A 23,535-nucleotide genomic window follows, 5' to 3' on the forward strand; every position below is an offset into this window, starting at 1 on the left:
CTCAATGAGAGGACCATGACTATTTAAAATAGATTGATCTAAAAATCTATGTATACAAACTAAAATAGATGAAAAATGCCTAATGTCTCAACTATGACATACTGTTGGATGGCCAGTCCAATGAGTTGGTACATCAATGTGTGTAGCTGCAACAGGCTGTGCATGTGGACAATGAGTTAGTGCCTGAATTAGATAAGAGGAAGAGAGTAGGCTTCATTGTATCAAGGAAATTTTTCAGTGTTTTTGTGATCCAAGCTGTCCTCCAGTCAAAAGACACCCCCCCCCTTTCAATACTGTAGTCCCTCAGGCAAAGCTATATGGTTGTGAAACTTGGAACACCACATTCTCTAGCACAGGGGTCCATAGGTAGATTTCAAGAGGTCCACAAACTTGGATAGGGAAAAAGCACATCTTTATTTCCACTAACCAATCTCTAACTAAAATTTACCACTTCAACTACAAATTTGTTCAAAAACATTCTTCTCAGAAGGAGTCATTGGCTTTATCACACTGCCAAAGGGGTCCACAAAAAAAAAGGCTAAGAACCTCCGCTTTAAGTCCACCTACAGACAATGAAGAGTTCATGGTGGGCTCTAACAGACTGTAACAATTTTCCAATGACATTCTATTCTCAGAAGTGGTATGAAAGACAACACTGAAGAAATGCATCATCAGAAAAGGAGATTCGCTGTTCATGTGATTTAATAGCTGAGCAACATAAGGGCTTCAATGGTACCCACAAAAAGTCAAAAGATTGAGAAGAAAGTCATTAGCATGTTCTCTATATTTTCTGTAGAATATGGATTGCACAGGATGAGAAGACATGGATAGTTTTTAATAAAGAAAATTCCCAGGACAGCTAAAATATTTAAATTTATTTAATTTTTATTATTTATTCTTTATTTAAATTCAAATATGCTAATTATTTTAGCTATTGAATTAGGAATTTAAAAATTGTGATTCCATGGGAAAGTGTATATGCATGGTACATGCAGGTAATTAAAGTAATGTTGCAAAAATAATGAAAACATTTAAAATCTTTTCAGGATTTCAGGGAAGCAATGCAGATAAATAAAAATGATGCTATCCTGTTTCAAGCTGCTGGAATTTGCCATCACAGGTAATCAACGTGATTTGTGTTAAAATAGAAAGTGAAGTTAGCCAATATACCTAACGACACTACAGTTCTATTTGTATGTAAGTTAGAAAGTATAAAAAAGGATGAAATGGATTGAGAGTGGCAGAATACAAGAAAAAAAAGTTACAAAGCAATGTCTAAAAATGCCAAGAAAGAAATGTCTCTAATGCCTGTGGTTCAAGGCCCTAATGAAGCAAATTCTGGATTCTATTGCTTTATCTGTTTTAGTGACATGTGATTTCATCATCACTGAACTTATAAATAAACCTAGAGGTGCCAATCTGGATTAGTGGATGGTGTTTCACATCACTGCTCCTTGGTGTTATCATCCTTTGACAACTAGCTCTAGAAAGCTGGCTTTAGGTAATTGAATCAACAAATATAACTATTGCCTGTTAGTAAGTTAACATTGAAGATGTTTTAACTGATTCAAAAGAGTAGTTAATGTACTTGGGCTAGTAGAGAAGAGAAAGGAGGAAGGGAATAAGCATTTTATGGCACTTACTACATGCCAGGAACCCTGTTAAGCATTTTACAAACACTATCTCATTTAATGCTCACAAGAACCCCAAGAGATAGTGTTGTTATTAACCCCATTTAACAGTTGAGGAAACTGAGTCAGACAGCAGTTAAGTGACTTGCCCACAGTCACACAGCGGAGCCCTCAAATAACAGGATTTGAGGCCACATTCAAACTCAGGTCTTCCTGACTCCAAGTTCAGCCCTCTCTCCACTTAGCCACCTTGCTGCCTCATGCGCAATTCCATTATGTATGGTTTGAGATAGGCATGAAACTCTTTTTATCTTATTGCTTCATTCATTGATTCAGATAATAAATATTTATTTAATATCAAATGTACATAAAGCATAGATGTGATGAACCCTGATATTAAAATAGAAGATGACTTTTCAAATCCAGAGATTAGAAGACATAATTATTTTTAGCAAAGCTAGATATTACTTTTCAATCTTTTTGAAGTTAGTTTTAATCTTAAAAAATTTTAAGTGACAAGGAAAGGTTTTTAAATATCAAGTTTAACCTATATCATTTTTGTGCTAAGTATTTTTTCTTCACTTTTAGGCATATCATAAATTCAATTGATTTGTGAGTTAATTAAAATAAGTATATAGGATAATATGACAAATGAACTTGAATGAAAGTTAATAGATAATATCAGGTCAACCCTCTATGATACATAGTATTTCTTTTGTTTTATAAGAATCATCAGCTTATTGTACATTGTGATATTGTTTAGTCATAAGACAACTGGCTGATATTTTTAGTTTTCTAAAAATAAGATTTGATCTTCTCAAGTTAATTAGTCCCCACTTAAGTTTTAAAAGTATAGAAGAAATTCCATACTTTGAAAGAGTATTTTTCTTTCTCCACACCACTCCTTCCCCAAATTAAACAGGAATTCTGTAATACTCCATATTCATCATCAGTAATGGAAAAATGAAAAGGTAAAAATTGTCTTTTTTAACTTTACATAACTATTAGGATTTAGAGCAAAGGTGTCAAACACTGTGGGCAGCAAACCCAACTAAAATGTAATTGGGAAATATTTGGCAAAATAGATAAAAATACAATACAACATAATGTTAAAATGTGGTTTTTGAGCCCGTGGGCATCCTTATGTATAGCTTAGTAGCCTTGTTTATATTTGAGTTTGACACCACTAATTTAGAGAAGACAATCCAGAGTTGAGACCATAATTATACAAGGGAGGTTAGGTAACTGTGACATTTATAGAATTAAAAAGAATTTGAATAATTTAGGAAGTCAAAGTCAATTGTCTTCACTTCTTAATAAGTAATAAAAAAATAAACTAAATTATATAATACTTTAAAAATTATTCTTTACCATGGTGGAATATGGTCACAAAATACCTTTTTAAATAAGTGGTTAAGGTTGCTCCTGGTTATATGACTAAATCTGTTTCAAAATATTAGATACATGAGAGTTAAACAAATTTGTGATTTCTTAACAATATTCTTTTTTTCATTTTAAAGTGAAAACAAATGTTCATTTCACAAAGTTTAGAGTTCCTAGGATACCACATTTTTGTTTTATTTAAAGGATGAACATATTCAGGTTTGTATCTCCAAATTTTGGTAAGGCCAATGTTTCCAAAGCCTTCTTATTTTTCTGTTATACATTCCAAGTAGTAGAAGAGGATAAGGAAATGGAATGAGCAAGTAAAGTGTACAACCAGATCTTTTTTCTAACAGGCCAATGGTTTCCTTAAGTGAGGTCTTCTATACTAATCATAGATATTAATAAAGTTTGCAAACATGTTTATTCCAAAAGAAGCCTCCAAAAGCATTTAATCCCCTTAACTATGAAAAAAAGAAACAAGCATTTATTATATGCCTAGGCACTGTGCTAAGCACTTTATAAATATTTTCTCATTTGATCCTCACAGCAACTCTCTGAGAAAGGCATTATTATTATACCCATTTTTTATTGAGGATACTGAAAGCAGACAGAAGTTAAGTGACTCGCCCAAGGGTCATATGGCTAGTAAGAGTCTGGGGTGGAAGCATAATATTTTCTGCATGGTTCCTTACTCATTTTGGCCGTACACTAACATAATATATACCATTTAGGTTGAGTTGGCTTATACAAATCTGTGGTCTTATAAATATTTGAGCATAACGTATTAGGGGGAAAAATACACTTTAAAAAATGATATCAGAATAAGTGCTTCAAAAGCCATAGGGGTAGTAGATTTAGAATTGGAAAGGGCCTTAGAAAATATCTAGTCCAATCTTCTCATTTTTTAGATGAGAAAAGTGAGGCCCAGAGAAGTTGCAATGTGCCCAGCGTCACACCATCACTGTTAATTCATGTTAGTTCATCCAGGCATAGTTTGGGTTTGAGGGATAAACTTTTAACCTGATAATTAGTGAGTGTCACTGGTGGGTTCTTCTACCCCTGAGTGAAATGAGTCATCTCCATCTCCTTTTTTGCCTGTAATCAACTACATTGCTTTCTAATCATCTTTGTGTGATCTTTACCATCATAAAGCTCAGAACTGAGCATTGTTAAATACAGCTGCGATCATGAGCGCAGAATTTGGTTTGGGTTCTATATATAGAGGAAGCTAAAGTGACTGAAGGGACTGTGTTTGCAAAAAGGGGAGACCTGACGATTCCTCTTTCAAAAACCCTTTCTCATATTTAGCAACTGTTTTGATCTGGAGATTTTTTGTATAGATGTGACCAGATTCTCTTTCACTGAAATGTAGTTACAGCCATATAATAAAATGTCTTTAAGTTAGTGGTGCTTTGCAATTGCTGGTCTAGATTCTCTATCATTAAAAATAAGGTATTCTAAATTCCTAATAAATGCTAATTGATTGATGGATTGAAATTCAGCTAAAAGTCCATTTTTGAAAATTTTACAAGAAGTATTTGATAATTGCTAGTATCAATGATCTGTAACCCTGTCCCTCTTCGCTCACACCCCGAGTTCATCTCTACTTTTTGTTACAAAGAAATAATGTGATACAAAAGAAGATATATTGGACTGGTGACCATGAAATCTTAGCTCTAGTTTTGACTATGCCACTAACTAGCTTTGTGACAAGGCAGTTGTCCTCTATAGGTTCAATTTACTTCATCTATAAAATAAAGAGGTTGTGATAAATGCTCCCCAAGATTCTGTCCAGTTCTAAAATTCTCCAAATAAAGATTTTTTCAGTATATTCTTCACATAATAGGTGCTCAATAAATACTACGGACTCCAGGAAGTAGTCAATTTAATAGGAACTAACTGTGGTTCAGCTTGCCATTTTTCTCTAATATCCCAGAGAGAAAACAAGATTGTGGTTAGCAGTTCTTTACTTATTGGTAGAACTAGTCACAGTAAGTACTAAGATCTGACTCATAATCATATTTCTAAAGGGGAAACATAAAGAGTATGCTTTATAAAGAATTCTTCAAATTATACCTTGAGATCCTTTTCTGCAATAATAATAAAGTAAAATTATAAGACACATTGTGGATTGCTGTTTCTCAAATAATGCCAAATTGTGTAGGGAAGGTGAGCATGATTTTAAGCTGCATGAGAGTACTGGTCATGCCTGTTCTTTGTTCCTTGCCCACAACCAGAATTTAACACATGCTGCCAATCTGAAATCTCAAGGGATAAGTTATATTAATTGTGACTTTGCAATTGACTTCCCGTGTGGCCTTTTTGCAATGCACTTGACCTTCTAATTGGGACTAGTCAAGAGTTTTCCCATCAGTGACTGCCATACCTATCACTTAGGCATCACTCAAAATTGTCTTTCAGGGAGACACTGGGAATGTGGTGATAGTTATAGGAATTTGTGCTCAATTGTGCCATGAAATGAAAAAATGCCACAATGTGAAGTGTCAGCATCTACTAGCAACTCTGCCACTGGCTTTCACTTAAATCCAATTCACTTGCATGTCATAGCATCACCTCCATGATGCCATGGTCCTCTTTGAGAATGAAGGACAAACAACAGCAATAACACAAACAAAGTACCAATTTGAGGAGTGTGGTAGAGATAAGAGTAATTTCAGGTAACAGCCACACCGAAATCCAACAAACTACCAAGGAAAACTGAAAGGGAATTAGGAGGCCTTGTCTGTTAAAAAAAAAATGGATTGGAATAGTAATTTACCTCCTAAGATTCATATCAATTTTTTTAAATGAGGGTTATTTTAAAAGGCCAACAAATAACAGTGTCAAAATGTTATGGTTCAGGGCGGGGCATGGGAAGAGATTGAGAAATAAAATGTCCATGCTACAAATTTATTTTCAGACTGGGAGAGTTTGAAGAAGCTGTGTATTCATTCACTCGTGTCCTTGAACTCAATCCTTTTTTTGTGGATGCATATGTTGGTCGGGGAAATTCTTATATGGAATACGGTCATGAAGCAGCCGAGAAACAAGCACAAAAGGACTTTATAAAAGCCTTACACTTCAATCCAGCATACCCGAAAGCCAGAATTAGCTTTGGATATAATTTACAGGTAATTACACAAAGGGATACTTACTCATTAAACTTTTTCACTGGATATGACTGCAAACAGTGTGTAGTAAATGCTTTTTCTTTGCTAATGAAAGACTTACCATTTCCTTAACATAGATACATAGATAGATAGATAGATAGATAGATAGATAGATAGATAGATAGATAGATAGATGGATAGATTGATAGATAGATAGATAGATAGATAGACAGACAGACAGACAGACAGACAGACAGACAGACAGACAGACTGATAGATAGATAGATAGATAGATAGATAGATAGATAGATAGATAGATAGATAGATGGATGGATAGATAGATGGATAGATGGATAGATAGATAGATAGATAGATAGATAGATAGATAGATAGATAGACAGACAGACAGACAGACAGACAGACAGATAGATAGATAGATAGATAGATAGATAGATAGATAGATAGACAGACAGACAGACAGACAGACAGACAGACAGACAGACAGACAGATAGATAGATAGATAGATAGATAGATAGATAGATGGATGGATAGATAGTAAAGGATTACAAATTAGTAGCTTAGTATTCTCATGGCAGCAAAGAACCAGTAGCCTAAGAGCCAGTTGCTTTAAATTCAAGCCTGGTTCTCATGAAACTGAATTTTCTTTCCTTGGCTTTTTCAGGTGTTTTTTTTGTTGTTGTTGTTGTTTAGTTTCTTTATTAAGTCAACCCTTCTGTCCCTACAAAGGATATTTATTTCATATAAAAGAAGCTTGCTAATTTCATTTTCTTTCTTTCTTTCTTTCTTTTTTTGTTTTTGCTTTTAGGCAATTGGGGTTAAGTGACTTGCCCAAGGTCACACAGCTAGTAAGTGTCAAGTGTTGGGTCTGAGGCCGGATTTGAACTGAGGTCCTCCTGACTTCAGGGCTGGTGCTCTATCCACTGCGCCTAGCTGCCCCTTAATTTTCATTTTCTAAGCCCTTGCTTCTACAGGCTGAATCAGAATAGAATTTTAATGTTTTATAATATCAACTGGAAAGGGGATCTCTAATGTCCCAGGAATCTGTGTTTAACCTGGAGCTGTTTAGTATTTTTTAAAATCACTGATACAATAAAGAGATGGTTGATATACTTATCAAATCTGCAGATTATAAATCTGCAGTATATATTTATGTATTTTATTATATCAAATATATATTTACATATAAATCTGCAATATATATATATTTAACATTTTGCATGACAGAAACAGGGTCCAAAAAGAACTTGAAAGGGTAGAACTATGGAATAAGATGAAAGTTAATAGAGATACTGCAGTTAAAAAGGAAAAAAAATCAGCCCCCCCAAGACAAGAGGAGTCAGGGCTAGAGAGTTCACCTTGAAAAATCTCTCAGAGTTTATATAGTTTCATTGTTAATATTCTGATATGGCAGCCAGAAGAAGCAATCAAGAAGCATTTATTAGGTGCTTACTATATGTAAAGCACTGTTAAGAGTTGATAATTAACAATAACAAAGGTGAAACAATGTCTGCCCTCAAGAAGCTTACAATCTAATGGAGGAAATAACATGTAAACATACAAGTATATACAGAATATACATAAAATTAATACAAGATAGTTTGGGGAAGGAAGGCACTCTTGAAGCTAAATGTAGATACATAATTTTATCAACATTTTTCTTCTCTTCAAATTTTTTTTTTCAAAGTATACATTTGAAACGCCGTATTATTATCCCAGTAATAATATTGGAGAGTTTTTTCCTCACCTAGTGTCTGGGATTTTAAAATATTATCCAAAAGCAATTTGTGTAAATAGAAATTATACAACCAAATTTATTTTAATTGATTCAAATTTTAACACCTTTGCAGATGTGACCAGTCAATTTAATTCACTTATTCTTTGAATTATTTAGTCTCATTTAAAAAGATAGAGTAAAATTATACCCAAAATATCTTCAATTCATATGTGTGTGTGTGTGTGTATCTTTACGTTTAAATTTTTATTTCATTGAGGTAGAATTATAAGCATTTATACTAGAATATTTGGGGGGTTTTTCTTATTAAGGACTATTTCTCAGCATATTTGTATGACATATCATTCCAGTCTCAAGGAAAATTCCAAAAAGCTTGGAATCACTTTACCATTTGTGTGGATATTGATCCAGGAAACTACCAGGCATATGAAGGGAGAGGAATAGTCTGTCTTCAGATGGGAGATAATTTTGCTGCTATTCAAGATTTAAATTCTGCTCTAAAGGTAAAATAAGAACATAAAAATGCATTAGTGTAGGTTTGGTGGGACAAGGTTGGGTGACAGAAAGAGTGGGGAAAGGGTTTAAGCAGAAGAATTTTCACATTTCTGTTCTCACATAATCACCTCACATCTAGACTACTCTTAATAGCTTTCTAATTATTCTCCTCATTTCCAGTCTCTCCCCTCTGCAATCCACTCTCTTCAAAGCTGCCAAAATAATCTTCCTAAAACACAGACACATCATACTATGTCATTCCCCTGCTCAAGAAGATGATCTAGATCCCTACTGCCTCTAAGACAAAACATAGATATTTCAACTGAATAAAATCCTTCACAATCAGGCTACTTTTCAGACTTATTTCAATCGTTTCTCTTCATTCATGCCATATCCCAGCCAAACTGGCCTGTTTGCTATTTTCATATTACGTCAGTTCTTTACCTGCCCCTATACCTGTGTATAGGCTGGTCCTTCATAATTTTGTGCCAGGACCAACAAATTTTTAACTACTATGATGCTTTCCAGTGATGTAATTTTGTTCCTCTTTGAGAATGAAAAACGACAACCAACCAACCATTCTCTGTAGTTTCTATGACCCCTTCTTATGTGTAAAAGTATGTAGTTTTGCTTTGTAGGATTTTATAACTGTGAGTGCTATCCTCTCTCCCTTTGAATTAATGTTGCTTGTTGTAGAATATATATAGCCATATTAATAAATAAGGCCTTTCCCCATTAAGAGACTTGTTGTGAGTTGGAAGTTTATTCACTCATCCCTATGGAATCTAGTTTAGCATTTCACATGAAAAATACAAAGAAAAAAAAACCATAAGGACTTTCATAAGACCTTTGGTTCCCAAAGCCATTCTCCTGGTACTTGTTGATAATTGGCATATATCCTGGAAGGCAACACCGACTTCCCAGTCCCTCAGGCTCACAACCCAGGAGTCATTCTCAACACCTCACTATCTCTCACCCCCCCCACCCATATCTAATTTGTTGCCAAGGCTTATTGATTTCATCTTTGCAGCATCTCTCCAACATTCCTTCTTCTGTCCTCGAACATCGCCACCACTTTGGTGCAGGATTTCGTTATCTCATGCCTGAACTATTGCATTAGCCCGCTGGTGGGTCTGTCCGCTTCAAGTCTCTCCCCACTCCAATCCATCCTCCACTCAGCCACTAAAGTGATTTTCCCAAAGTCCAGCCATGTCACCCACCCACCTTTACTCAGTAAACTCCAGTCTCTACCACCTCCAAGATCAAATGCAAAGTCTTCTGTTTGTTGCTCAAAGCCCTTTATAACCTAGACCTCTCCTATCTTTCCTGTCTTCTCACATCTCACTTTCCAGCACACATTCTTCTTTTCAGTACAGACAGCCTCCTGGATATTCAATGAACAAGAGACTGCATCTCTTGATTCCTAGCATTTTCTCTTATATCTTAAATGTTCTCCCTTCTCATCTCCACAAACTTCCTTTAGCTAACTAAAATCTCATCTTTTTATTATTTATTTATTTATTTGGCTGGGCAATGGGGTTAAGTGACTCGCCCAGGGTCACACAGCTAGTAAGTGTTATGTGTCTGAGGTCAGATTTGAACTCGGGTTCTCCTGAATCCAGGGCCGGTGCTCTATCCACTGCGCCACCTAGCTGCCCCCTAAAATCTCATCTTTTACAGGAAGCCTTTCCCAACCCCTCTTAATTAAATTCTCTTATTAAATTCCCTCTCTTATTAAATTTCCATTTATCCTGTATATAGCTTGTTTCTCACATATTTGTTTGTCTTGTCTTGTCTCCCCCATTAAGTTGTGAGCTTCTTGAGGGCAGAGATTGTCTTTTGCTTCTTTTTTGGATTCCCAGAGTTTAACACAGTGTCTGACACATACTAGTGATTAATAAATGTTTATCGACTAGGAGTAACTATCTCTTATGTTATTGTCATTTCTTACTGCTTTCACCCCATAAAACAAGCTATCTCTCCCTCTTTGCTCAATAATAACCTCATAAATAAATTTTCCACTGGGCCCAAGTTGTCTCTTATGTCATAGAAAAGACTCTCCATGTTCTTCTCATTAGTTAGCCTGGAGTTATCAAGGAACATTACAGTGCCATACTATTATCTGCTCTCTGCTTTTCCCAACCCAACCAATCACCACTAAGATCCCAAATTGTATGTCTTGAAGCAGAGGTAACAGATAACACCGATCATTATATTGGAATCCTCCCAAAAAAGAGAGCATCTCTAACAAATATCAGAGATAGGGTTTTCTTACACAAAAATGGAAAGCTAAGAATATATCACTTGAGCTCCCACATCCTCATTCCAATTTAAATGTAAATTTGGAAACCCATAGTAACCAACTCCCATCTCTAACTAACTATAAAGAATACCTCAGGGGGGCAGCTAGGTGGAGCAGTGGATAGAGCACCGGCCCTGGAGTCAGGAAGACCTGAGTTAAAATCCGACCTCAGACACATAATACGTCCTAGCTGTGTGACCCTGGGCAAGTCACTTAACCCCAATTGCCTCAAAAAAAAAATACCTTAAATAAATCGCCTTTGGACAAGTAAGTCTTATATATGGATCTCCTTTTCCCTATCCTCATCTTGATGCAAGGTTACCATATTTTGTGTTTAGAGAGGTATTTGACGTAAATGAAAAAATAAAATGAGCAGAGCGAAACAGATTGTCCTCTTTTTCTTTTCAAATTCCTCAAACTCAAGCAGCCCTCATCCCAGTTGCTTCAGTGAGAAGCCCTAACCTAGCATTCTCTTCTCACCTCCACCTGTTAGAATCCCTAGCTTATGTAAGGGTAAGGCTCCATTGATTAACTTCATCCCACTTCTATTTAAAAATAAAAATAAAAACCCCTATCAAAAACTTTTTAGGCTAGAACACTTCTTAATTGAATCAATCAGTCAGAACCAAGTGTGGACTCCTGATGAAAAATGTTATCCACTTCCAGAAAAAGAACTGATGGAGTCTGAATGCAGATCGAGACACACTATTTTTCACTTTATTTTTTTCATGTTTTTTTCATTTCAGTCTGTTTCTTCATTCACAACATGACTAATATGAAAATATGTTTTACATGGTTGCACATATATAACCTATATAAAATTGCTTACTGTCTTAGGGAAGAGGGAGGTAAGGGAGGGAGGAAGGAAATTTGGAACTCAAAAAAAAATTTAAATGAATGTTAAAAATTGTCTTCACATGTATTTGGTAAAGCTAAAATTAAATACTTATGTATGTGTGTGTACGTGTGTGTGTGTGTGTGTGTGTATAAAGATACATAGAATTAATTGTCCAAGGGGGGAAAAAGAATTAGGTGTGAACAAGGCCTATATACAGTGGTATGCTGGTAAATATTTAACAACTGGCTCTCCGAAAAATGTACTTACATTTTACCTTTTTAAGTTTAATCTGCATTAACATTTTTCTCCATCACTTTCTTGTCTATAAAATCAGCAAAAATAAGCCAAGCCCTGATTTTACAAGGTATAAATGCTCACACTGAAAGTTTAACAATTAGAATAGGCATGAGCTGGTTCCAGCACACCCCTGCCCCCTGAAATAAATCAAAGGCTTTTGGTAAGGGTCTTGTTTACACCTAGTTCTGATGTAACTGGGTATAAAGAAGTGTTTGAGTTTACTGCTTAGCAGGTGGGGTAAGGATTGAAATCTGACTGGAATTCTGGGATTTGGAGAGAGAAAGGAAATTGAGAGAAGAGGGAGAGAGAGGAAAGAGAAGAAGGGAGGAAAGAGCATTTTCTGCCTGTCCAAAGAGGGACTGGAATTACCAGTCTTTGAGCTGGGAGAAATGGACTTCCCATAGTAACTGAAAACTTTGAACTTGTCTGCAGATGAGGAAGGCAGTCTGTGTAGAGACTTAAGGGTAACAGGGTTACCTCACAGCAAGATTCTCCTTTATATATCAGCTCAGACTGAACCTTTGAGGGGGGAGTGATTGCCATTTTAGAACTGAGGAAAGCTATGAGAAAGGTTTTATTCTCTCCAACTCTCTCCTCCCCATTCCTGTGCTTTTCTGTTACTTTTCTCAGTATTCTTTTAACCTATTTAACTTATTCTGTTTAGTGTAAAATCCATGACTGGTCATGAATTGTTATCATGTACTTCATGTCTATATATTTTTTTCTGTGTGATAAAAGGGGAAATGGATGTCAGTGACTAACTGGGCTACACAGTTACCTATTTAAAAATAGGTCCAAAAACAAGAACCAGAATTTGGTTCTGACCTGGGAGCAGAACCATATGCATGAGAGGATTTTGTAGTGATTCTTTCTATTAATAAATTGTACTTTTAAACTCTCTAAATTGGTCCATTGAAGTCCTAGGCTAATGAGCAAGTTATTGTTTTAGCCAGGTGAGGCTGGCTGCTCGGATTATAGGTGCATTAAACAAATCTCCAACCTCTGATGCCATGAGACAGAGAGAGTTTGGGGGGAACCATAAGGAAGGGCATGCCCCCAGGTACACCTAGTAAGCAGAGAAAAGTGTGGTCTGGGATGAATCATCTCTTCAAATTCTTACAAAAGGAAGGAATCAGTCCACATTTATTAGGTATCTGGTACTTGTGAGGCACTGTACTAAACCAGGAAAGGCGAACTAGGATTAAGAAGAGAGTGCCAAGTCCACAGTGACACCTTCTGGTTACACTAACATGTACTCTAGATTGGGAAATGCAGTTATGAAAGGATTCACCTGTAGGGCATGGTAGGTACCATGAACTAAATTTAAATGAAGTTAGTCAGTTAGTAATAGGAACCTTTCAAGAATGAGCTTCTAAAGACACAAAGAAAAATAACACACATGAAGTGAAAACTGAGGAGACCCCTTGTCTAAAGACACCTATGTGGATGCACAAGGACTCCAGATCAGCTTGGATTTTAAAAAGACATGTACATAAGATGAAAAGAAGGGATGGTAAAAAAAGAATAAAACATCACAATCCTGTAAAAATAGTATTATGAGGAAATATAACATGGAATGAATTGAAGCTAATGAGGATAGCTAGCAGCAACAGAAGGGTTTGGGTTTTTGTGTTTATCTGTTTGTTTTGTTTTGTTTTTTTAAATGCTATGTTGGGGAAAATAGGAGGATAAAATTAGGACCATTACTTGGGATGGATGGGATGATGACAGAGAAGATGAAGCTGAACATCAGCTTTTAACTTCATTTTCTCTCTGCCATGTAGAATGATCTTTGGAGTGGAAAGAACAGAACAAAAATTATAAATGTGGAGGTGAAACCCAAGAAAAAGGGCAAGCAAGCTAGCAAGAGAGAACTTAGCTGCCCCTGATGAGTTCAAATTACCAGAGCAACTTGAACAACATCCAGGGTTGTGCAGATAAATATTTAACATGGAGGGGGGGGAGGGAAAATGTGCTGAGGACTGACATACTTTCTGCATTGTTAATCTTTTCTTCATCACTTTAAGTCCAGGCAATCAACAAAACAAATAAAGCCCTGATTTGTGGTATTTGCTGATTTCCAAGGTGTAAATGTTCACACTAAAAATTTAACAGTTAGTTCTCTGGCTCCAGCACACCCCTGAGTCTACATCCCAGGGTTCTAAAATAATTCTACAATTATTAAGCCACTGTCCGTGATCTTTGAGAAATTGTGGATAATTGAAAATGTAGTAGCAATTTTCCCCAAAAAGGAAATGATGTCCTCAAAATATAGGGCAATGATCTTGACCTTGATTCCTGGCAAAATTCTAATATACATATTTATTTATTTGGCAAGGCAAGCCGACTTAAGTCACTTTCCCAGGGTCACACAAGTTAGTAGAGTCAAGTGTCTGAGATGGGATTTGAACTCAGGTCCTCCTGACTCCACTGAGCTACCTAGCTGCCCCTAATGTATATTATTAAAGGGTGGTTAGTAAAGATCTTAGAAAGGAAAATATATCTCTATAGCTATGTCTATTTATCTACATATGTTTCTATATCTATATACATATAAACACACATATGTGTGTGTATGTGTATGTATATGTATATGTATATATATTCCACTAAGAATTGGTCATCCCAGACTAACTTGTTTTTTCATATGGAACTACTAAAATGGTTACTCAGAGAAATTTGAAATATTTAACAAAGCCTCTCACATCATTTATCTGAACAAGATGGAGAGATTTGGACTAAACTATTGTCTATAATATATAATTAGGTGTAGAGTCATGGCTAGTCAGCAGCTCATCTGAAAAAGATCTGGAGATGTTAACGAACTGCAAGCTTAGTTTGAGCCAGTAGTATGATTTGGCAATTTGGAAGGTTAATCCACTCTGCTTCAGTTGCCCTGCCTGATTTCAACTCCAGAGAACAAGATGCTCCTCCTAGGATAAGCTTATCACTTCTAAACTCACCAGCATGCTGTTAACTGTAGCCTTGATGGACACCACCTCCCTCAGCCTCCTCTCCCCTCTGATTGGAGGGCTGGAGGTTGGAATAATAAACTCTTCCCAATACCTTCCTCTACAGAGGGCAGAAACTGGACTCTCAGCTCACTCCGCTCTGTATCTGCTGCCCTGCCTGGTATAAATGGAACAAGATGCCCCTATATTGGTTGCCCCCTGGTGTCCTGTTCCCTTCCTCCTTTGGTGTGTTGAATTCCCCCTTTAGATTGTAAGATCATTGAAGGAGAGACTTTCTTTTTATTAATTGTATCCCCAGCGCTTAGCATGGTGCCTGGCACATAGCAGGTATTGAATAAACGTTTATTGGATTAGATACAGTGTTAGATTCCAGTAAAAGAGGTTTACCTTTCATAAAGAGGAGGTAATAACAGTCCCATTGTGCTCTGCCCTAGTCAGACCAAATCTGAAGATTCTGTTCCAGGCACCACTTTTTCAGAAAAACAAACTGGAGAACATCCAGAAAAGGCATTATGAACAACATGAGGGTGTTTTTAGCTCAGAAAAGAGAAGATTTAGAGGAAAGATGATAGCTGTCTTCAAAAATATGTGGTGCCATTTGACTTGGCACCAGAGAGTAGAACCAAGAGGAGTGAGTGGAAATTGTGAAGGCGCATTTAAGCTCAATGTGAGGGGAAACTTCTAATAGAGCTCTTCAAAAGTGGAATTGACTAGCTCAGGTGGTCATCAGTTCCTCCTCACTAGAGTTCTTTGAATAAAGGCTAGAACACTTGTTCCTACGATTTTACTGCCTATTTCCTACAATTTTACTGCTTAGTCATCTTTTTTTTTTTTAGTCTCTCCCAGGGATTGTTTTCACAAAGGAAAAAAGGGTGAAAGGGTGAAAATGTCATTCTTTAATGTGAAATACTCCTACTGTTGTCTTTCAGATCACTACTTCTGCAGAATTTTTAACAAATCGTGGTGTGATTCATGAATTTATGGGTGAACGGCATATTGCTATGAAGGACTATCAGGCTGCACTTTCTATAAACCCTAAGTACTCTCTGGCTTACTTTAATGCAGGAAATATTTATTTACACCACAGGCAATTTTCCCAGGTAAGATGGTCATTACCCCACCACCCCATACCCCCAAAACAACTATTTTCTTATCAGAGATGGATTCTCTCCTCAGCCATTGCACTTTCACAATCTGGTTATAACTTACTTTTTCCAATGTTATTTCACATGATGCTCTTCCAAAGGCAGAGAATTTTTATAAGACAAAGATAAGAACCTATTTGATGAGGGTAGGTGTTCCATTTTTTCCATAGATTGACTTCTATATTTCTGCTAATGATAACATTTCTTTCTTAATCACTCTGTTAGCCCAGGAGACTTATCCTGTGGTAAACTAGCCAGTTTTTCCTCACTGGGCTGTATTATCTACATTATCTTAAATATTTAAATGTAAAGGTGAGGTTGATTGATTTATTCAACCTACCCCTTTTAAAATAAGTGATAAGGTGTCAAATCTGACTCATAAATCTTAGAGTATGTGTATAAAGTCTTTGCAAATCAATTAATGAAATGAAATGATGCCAGACCAGAACTCTGAGGGATTTCATCATGTTCTCTGGGTCCAGTATAAAAGCGTCAAGTTAGATGGAATCAGGCATTCAAACAAGTGGCAAGCCAGGAGAGAGCATTCCAGCAAATCCATGAAGAAGAATTTCTTGGGGTAGAAGTGGGGGGCAGGGAAGGAAAGGATAAGCTTGGTCTTTAGTCTTGGTTTAGGTCTTTATCCCACCCTCTTCTGGCCAGACAAAGACTTTACAAGCTTTGAAAGGTGAAGAGAATGTTAGACTTACTCTCTTCCATTTCCTAATCATCAGACTGCAAAGTCTACATGGGAGCCAAGGACAGACTGGATGTCAATCCATGGCTCCACAAGGAAACCAGCAAAAAAAAAAATCTATACCATGCCTAATGGGAACTTCTTGAGCATACCACAAATGGGTAGAACTTGTAGCAACCAAAAGCCATGAATTATCTGTTTGGCACAAGTGGTCTCTTAGCTTAAGCCCATGTTCTCCTGGACTCTATATACACTTACTTGTGGGAAAATGGATCACAGACTTTTGGAAGAATGTTTTATACCAACTGTCCTTACTGTACCACCATAGTGAATACTTTTCTAAAAACTACTTGGGATTGACTGATAACTAAAATGACTCTGATACTCTTGAGGCACATCAATGTGGAGTCAAGCCAATGCAACCTTGCTCTAGGATCTGAAATTCCTCTGTGGTAATTGGGATGGAGCTCCTCTGAGTTTATGTGAGCTTCATAAAAAGAGATAAGGAAATATTGTTACATAATCTTCCAATTACACAAAGATTATTTGCAAAGATCAAGAGCAAGGTCAGGGAGGAGCTAGGCAGGAATGGCAAAGAATAGGTAGGTCTCCTGGGTATCATCCTTTCATAGACGTGTGCTGTTAATTATGTGCATTATATCTCTATCTTCAAGGCATTTTGTTAATACTGAATTTCATCCTAAAGCCAAGCATATTCCACCTCAAGAATAAGTAAACACCTCCAGACCTGATTGTGTAGTCAAAAACCATTCCATCCTTCCTAGAAAGCTATTCCTGGGGGATTCAAGGGATGTCTTACAAACAGACAGAAAAGCAGGGAGTCCACTCTAAATTTATCTAGGTTCTACCATCATTTTTTTTACTCCAACCACAAATAAAGAAACAGATTTCCAATTGTCTAAATCTCAATTTTGTTTTGGATCTTGGCAATCAAGATATATTATATCTAGAGTTTCTCTGGTTGTATTTTGGTGTTATAGCTTGCTGGTGTTTCTGGAAGTCATCTGAGAATTTTATCAATTTAATTCTTTTTCTTCTGGCTCCAGTGCTCTGGACCATTTTCTTTTTTTAAAAAAAATATTTAATATTTTATCTTACATGTGAAAATAATTTTTAACATTTTTTAAATTTTGAGTTCCAAATTCTCTTCTCCCCCTTCATTGAGAAGGCAAGAAATTTTATATAAGTTACGCATGTACAAAATAGACAAGAAAGAAGTTAAGGAGATAAATAAAATTTTAGAAAAGTTAGTTATGATAGCCCTCTGGAGAATATTGATGAAAACAGAAAGAAGAGTACCTTTTCTCAGCTGTGCTTCACCTTCATAAAAATTGACCATGTGTTAAAGTATAAAAACCTCACAAATGCAGAAAAGCAGAAATAGTAAATGCTTCTTTTTCTTACCATAATACATAAAAATTAATTGGAATAAGGGGCCTTTGAAGTATATAAAAATTAATTGGAAACTAAATAAGCTAATCCTAAAGAATGGGTGGGTCAAAGAACAAGTCATAGAAATAGTCAATAATTTCATCAAAGATGATGACAATACACCAAAATTTCTGGGATACAGGCACAGAAACACTTTGGGAGAAATGTGTATCTCTAAATACATACATCAATAAAAGAGTAAGAACATATCAATGAATTGGGCATGCAACTAAAAAAATACTAGAAAGTCAACAATTAAATACCATAATAATTAACAACAATTAAACACCACAATAGAAATCCTGGAAATCAAAGGAGAAATGAATGAAATTGAAAGTTAAAAAATTGTTGAACATATAAAACTAGGAGCTGAGTTATTGGGTTTTTTTTTTAAGAAACAAAGCAATAAAATGGATAAACCATTGGCTAATTTGCTTTTTTTTTAAAGAAGGAAACTAAATTACCAGTATCAAAAATGAAAAGGTGACTTCACAACCAATGAAGAAATAAAAACATTATTAGGAGTGATTTTTTCAACTACATACCAATAAAATTGGCAATATACATGAAATGGATGAATATTTATAAAAATATAAATTGCCCAGATTAAAGGAACAAGAAATATTATACTTAAATAACCACATTTGTGAAAAATAAATTGAACAAATAAATGAACTCCCAAAGGAAAAAAAAAACAGGACCAGATGGAGTCATAAATCAACTCTATCAAACTTTTAAAGAACAATTAATATATACTAGCAAAGAGATTACAGCAATATATCACAAAGATCATACACTATGACCAGAATGGATTTTATGCCAAGAATGCAGAGCTGATTCAATATAAGGAAAACTGTAAGTATAATTAACCATATCAAAAACAAAAACAAAAATCACATGATTTTTCAATAGATGCAGAAAAAAGTTTCTGACAAAATATAACATTCATTCCAATTTTTAAAAAAGACAATAGGAAACACAGGAATAAATAAAGTTTTCCTTAAAATGATAGTGAGATTTATACATACATATGTGTGTGTTTACATATATTTATGTATATAAAACCAAGTGCCAGCATTATCTGTAATGGATTCAAGCTTTAAGCCTTATCAATAAGGTTAGGAGTGAAGTAAAGATGTCCATTAACACCATTAATATTCAATATCAAGGGCAGTTAGGTGGCTCAGTGGATGGAGCTCCAGCCTTGGAGTCAGGAGGACTTGAGTTCAAATTTGACCTCAGACACATGATGCTCACTCGCTATGTGACCCTGGGCAAGTCAAAAAAAATCAATATCGTACTAGAAATGCTAGCTATAGCTATAAGACAAGAAAAAGAAATTGAAGAAATAAGCATAGACAATGAAATGATGTCTATTTACTCTTTTTCTTTTTTTCCTATGGGAGGAGGAGATGGGAGGGAGAAAAAACAGATTTTTGTTCATTGAAGAAAAAATTCAATTTTTGTAAGAAGTGCTGGATCCTTCTAGATAAGTGGCACAATGGAGAAAATTCTGTACCTGAAGTCAGAATGACCTGGGTTCAAATCCAGCCTCAGACACTTACTTACTAGCTATGTGACCCTGGGCAAGACAGTTCATTTTGCTTCAGTGTCCTCAACTATAAAATGGGGATCAGAATAGCACCTACCTACAAGGGTTGCTGTGAAGATCAAATTAGATAATATTTACAAAACACTTCATTTCCCTTCTCTTTCCTTCTTTATCAATCTGCAATTCAAGTACATTGAATACAATTCAATAACGCAGGTTTCATACAATTAACAAGCTGAGAATGCAGCCACTCAACACCTGAAATGGACAAAGTCTTAACAGTTAATTGTTTCTGTTTCCTGCTCCTTTTTCTTCCTGTAATTTCATCATGTGGATTGGGAGAACTCAACTGATCAGGGGTTCCCTAATCATGTTCCAATTATATTTATGTGGAAAAACTTTCTAAGATGCTTTGCAACTCTAAAGTTCTGTGATTCTGAATATTCCAGAAATGTGAGCTTCCTCAGCATTTTTATTCTTTTTTTTATGTATTTGTCATTGCAAAATATAGCTGAATTATACCTACTCATGTGGTTTAGAACCTAATTTAGAATTTTTTCTCTCACTTGGAAATTGTCTTCATATGCAAAAGGTTTTTTTTCCCCCTTACTTTCTGGAAGTTCTCTTTCCTTAAGACAGAAAATGCTACATAGCCTTTGTTATCTGTGTATTTTGTAGGCTAATGACTTCTACTCCAAGGCATTGGAATTTGACCCACTAAATGATTCTGCAGTCTTGAATCGAGGTATCACAAATATAATACTACAGAAATTTGAAGAAGCAAAAGAAGATTTTATAAAGGCAATTCACCTCTGTCCTTTTTGGGCTGCAGTATATTATAACAAGGCACACTTACACTACAATTTACAACAATATGAAACAGCTGAAAAGGATCTTAGCACAGGTATATTTTTTTATTTCCTGGTGAAATTGAGGTGATCGATACATTGAAATTAGTTTAAAAACAAGTAAAAATTACCCAAGAAAACAAAAATAAAACTTAAAGTATAAATAGTATATAGTATAAGTTCTATAATTATATCAACCTATCTCTTTCATGTTAACTTCATAATTCAAAGAGTCAATATGATGAAACATTTACAGTATTTTTAATAATTAAGCCTCCATAAATTCTTACTTTGATATCTCATGATTTTGTGGTAACTCTGGGTTCTCAAAGTATATGCCAACAAAGCCCAAGCTCTGGTTAGTTCTACCATGTGAGAAAAGTTTTGACTACAGTCCTAAGTATGCTTCTCAAAGACTAGAATCACTGAATGTGCAAATACTCATCTCTAATAAGCTGGCAACTTGGTGATGGAATTCTATGGTAATGACACTCTACTGAAAATACAAAAATGCCCTCAGATTTTTGTGTTCCTATTTTGCTTCTGAATTGGTTATGTCAAAGTGACAGAAAGGAGGGCAAATGGGGTGAAGAATCACTTTCTTAAAACTATCAGTAAGAACTAAATATTAGATCCTTGTCCAGTAACCAAAGACCAGATATGGTACTAGAAGAACAGGTTATGAATTTTGGCATTCCCACTACAAGTGAAACCAAAAAAACAAAACAAAATGGTAGCTAAATAGGAGGTATCAGAGGTTCTCCCTAGAAATAAGCAAATAAAGGAACTGGTATAACGGTATTACAAAACATAGAGAAATAGTATTTCATTGAACAATTCACCATCTTGTATTATTCATGATAAGCAGTTTGCAAGAAGACTGCCATGGAAATGGCAACTATACACCAATTTAATGGCAGCTTATACATCAGCATTTATATTATAAAGGATGAGGAGGTATAGAAATAATATGAAGAATTTGTCTTTTTTTTTTTCTAAAATCTATTGATGCCATTACCCCGGGGCTACTTAATACCTTCTGTTGACATTATGATTGGTTCTTATTTCCACATGTAGCTTTCCTAGAACTTAGAAGGAAAGACATTTTAAGCCAGAATAATTCATGCATCCCTATTAGCTTTGGGAAGACTTAAATAAATCAGCAAACTCAGAGAGTAACTCTATTTAGGTTGATACCTTTTATTTGTTAAAAGTATAGTTAACGGTGGATTTAGAAATAGGGAAATTCTGAGAAGGCATAGGATGAGGAGAGCTGGGGAACCTAAAAAAAATTTTCTGGTTTTCTCCTGAGGTAGCTTTTTATATTAAATTAACAGAAACAGAAACATATATAGGAAGGGATCTTCACAGTAGTTTTTATTATTTATTTTGAATTATTGTGAATTTCCAAAATATTAGATACACCAATATTCAAGTTTAACTAAGAAAAAAAAATTCAAAAGCAAATATAAATGATTTTCAGATTAGCCATGTCACCATACCCTCCATTCCTCTAAAAAATAATCTTTTTGAAAATAAAATAATGTGTAAGTATTCACTGAGAAATAACACTAAATATAGAGTGCTTAAGTTCTATATAAACTTAATTTGTTTTTTAAGTGTATAATTTATTTACATAATATTTAATATATTTTGTTATATATAATTTAATATGTTAATATAGCCATTTTACTGATATAAAATGTCAACATTAAATAATAATATAATTTACATAATAATAATTAAAACTTGAATTCAAAGAGAAGCATGTTTTATCCTTTAAGCTGTTTTTTAAACCTCTCCATATTTTTCATCCCTCAAAGAACATCTCCTTAAAGTTTTCTCATTTGCTCAAGAATCAAGTATCTTCATCCTAAATCAAAAGTTAGGTTTTAAAGGATTATAAACTCCAATTTTGCCAATTAAGGTATATTAGAAAGAATGCATATAAGGTAACATAGCAAAATAAATTTGACACCATAGATGATTTGTTGAAATGTGATTTCAATATTAGTGATTTTTAAGTTTTAAAGTAATTTATAACCCCCTAAAATGACACAATTTTAAATTAATGGAATAAGATAAATCTTGAAATGTATTATTGTCTTTTGCAGCCTTATCATTACAACCTAATAATCATCTGGCATATAAACTCAGAGCAGATGTTCGTGGAAAAATGGGTTTGATTGAAGAAGCTCTGAAGGACTATAACCAATCACTCGACCTTCAAGAATTTGCTAAAGTTTAAATTAGATTAGATAGGCTATACAAAGTACTGCAGAGAAACAGTAGCCTTTCTTCTCTAAAATGGAATCTATTTTTGAAAAGAATGAATTAGTATCACTGCTGAATGATTTTTAAACTTTCATATAATTATCAAAACAATTAGCAGCTTAATATTTATTCCATCCTGTGATTTTTAAATTACTCGATTATCAGCTGCATACATTTGGCGAGCCTGAATAACTGAGTTTCTTGATGGCATTTAACTGCTACTGTTCCTTAAAGAATACTAAAATATTGAAGTAGTCGCTTTAAATTAAGAATTTCTTTTTGAAGTAGTAATACCTACCATGTAGATACAAGAAAAAAAGTGTCATATCTTAAAGAGCCAAATAGTAACATTTGCAATAGAGCTCAATTTTTTTTTTAAAGAAAAATGATCTTCCTCACTAAAAAGAAAGAAATGTGAGTGTTGGGAAATTGCTTTTTTTCTTATTGCCCACAATAATGTGCATTATTATAAGCATCCTTTCAATGGCATATGTATTCTCCAAATGTACTGCTGTAAACAAATTTTTTCTTGAACATAGTAATTTATGGAGGCATTCTCCTGATCAGCATATGCTTTTTAAGGGTGCACATACCTTATTTCTTTCAGACATCTTAGTGTCATGAGATACATCATATAAACGTAATCAATATCAATACTCTATCTCCCTGCCTTAAGTATACAAATTTGCATCAGTGCAAGCACTTTCCAACAGTGAACCACTTCTTTCACTGAGAAGATCCTTTCTGTAATGAGTCCTGAGAAGCTCCCCAAAGTCTTCTAGGAA

The 23,535-nt window shown here is 34.9% G+C and overlaps 1 protein-coding gene across 1 annotated transcript in view; it reads left to right on the forward strand.

Annotated features, from left to right (window-relative positions):
- TTC6 (tetratricopeptide repeat domain 6) overlaps positions 1-22,724 on the forward strand; it is a 286,301-nt gene extending 263,577 nt beyond the window's left edge. Inside the window, exons 23-28 of the mRNA XM_078149180.1 lie at positions 1,047-1,120; positions 5,938-6,148; positions 8,232-8,384; positions 15,715-15,885; positions 20,307-20,532; positions 22,591-22,724. Of these exons, the coding sequence (XP_078005306.1) occupies positions 1,047-1,120; positions 5,938-6,148; positions 8,232-8,384; positions 15,715-15,885; positions 20,307-20,532; positions 22,591-22,724 (969 nt within the window). The remainder of the gene's footprint in view (positions 1-1,046; positions 1,121-5,937; positions 6,149-8,231; positions 8,385-15,714; positions 15,886-20,306; positions 20,533-22,590) is intronic.
- The last annotated feature ends 811 nt before the right edge of the window (positions 22,725-23,535 follow it).

Source organism: Phascolarctos cinereus, unplaced genomic scaffold (genome assembly GCF_003287225.1).
Source record: "Phascolarctos cinereus isolate Bilbo 61053 unplaced genomic scaffold, phaCin_HiC Scaffold_2;HRSCAF=192, whole genome shotgun sequence".
NCBI classification, from domain to species: Eukaryota; Metazoa; Chordata; class Mammalia; order Diprotodontia; family Phascolarctidae; genus Phascolarctos; species Phascolarctos cinereus.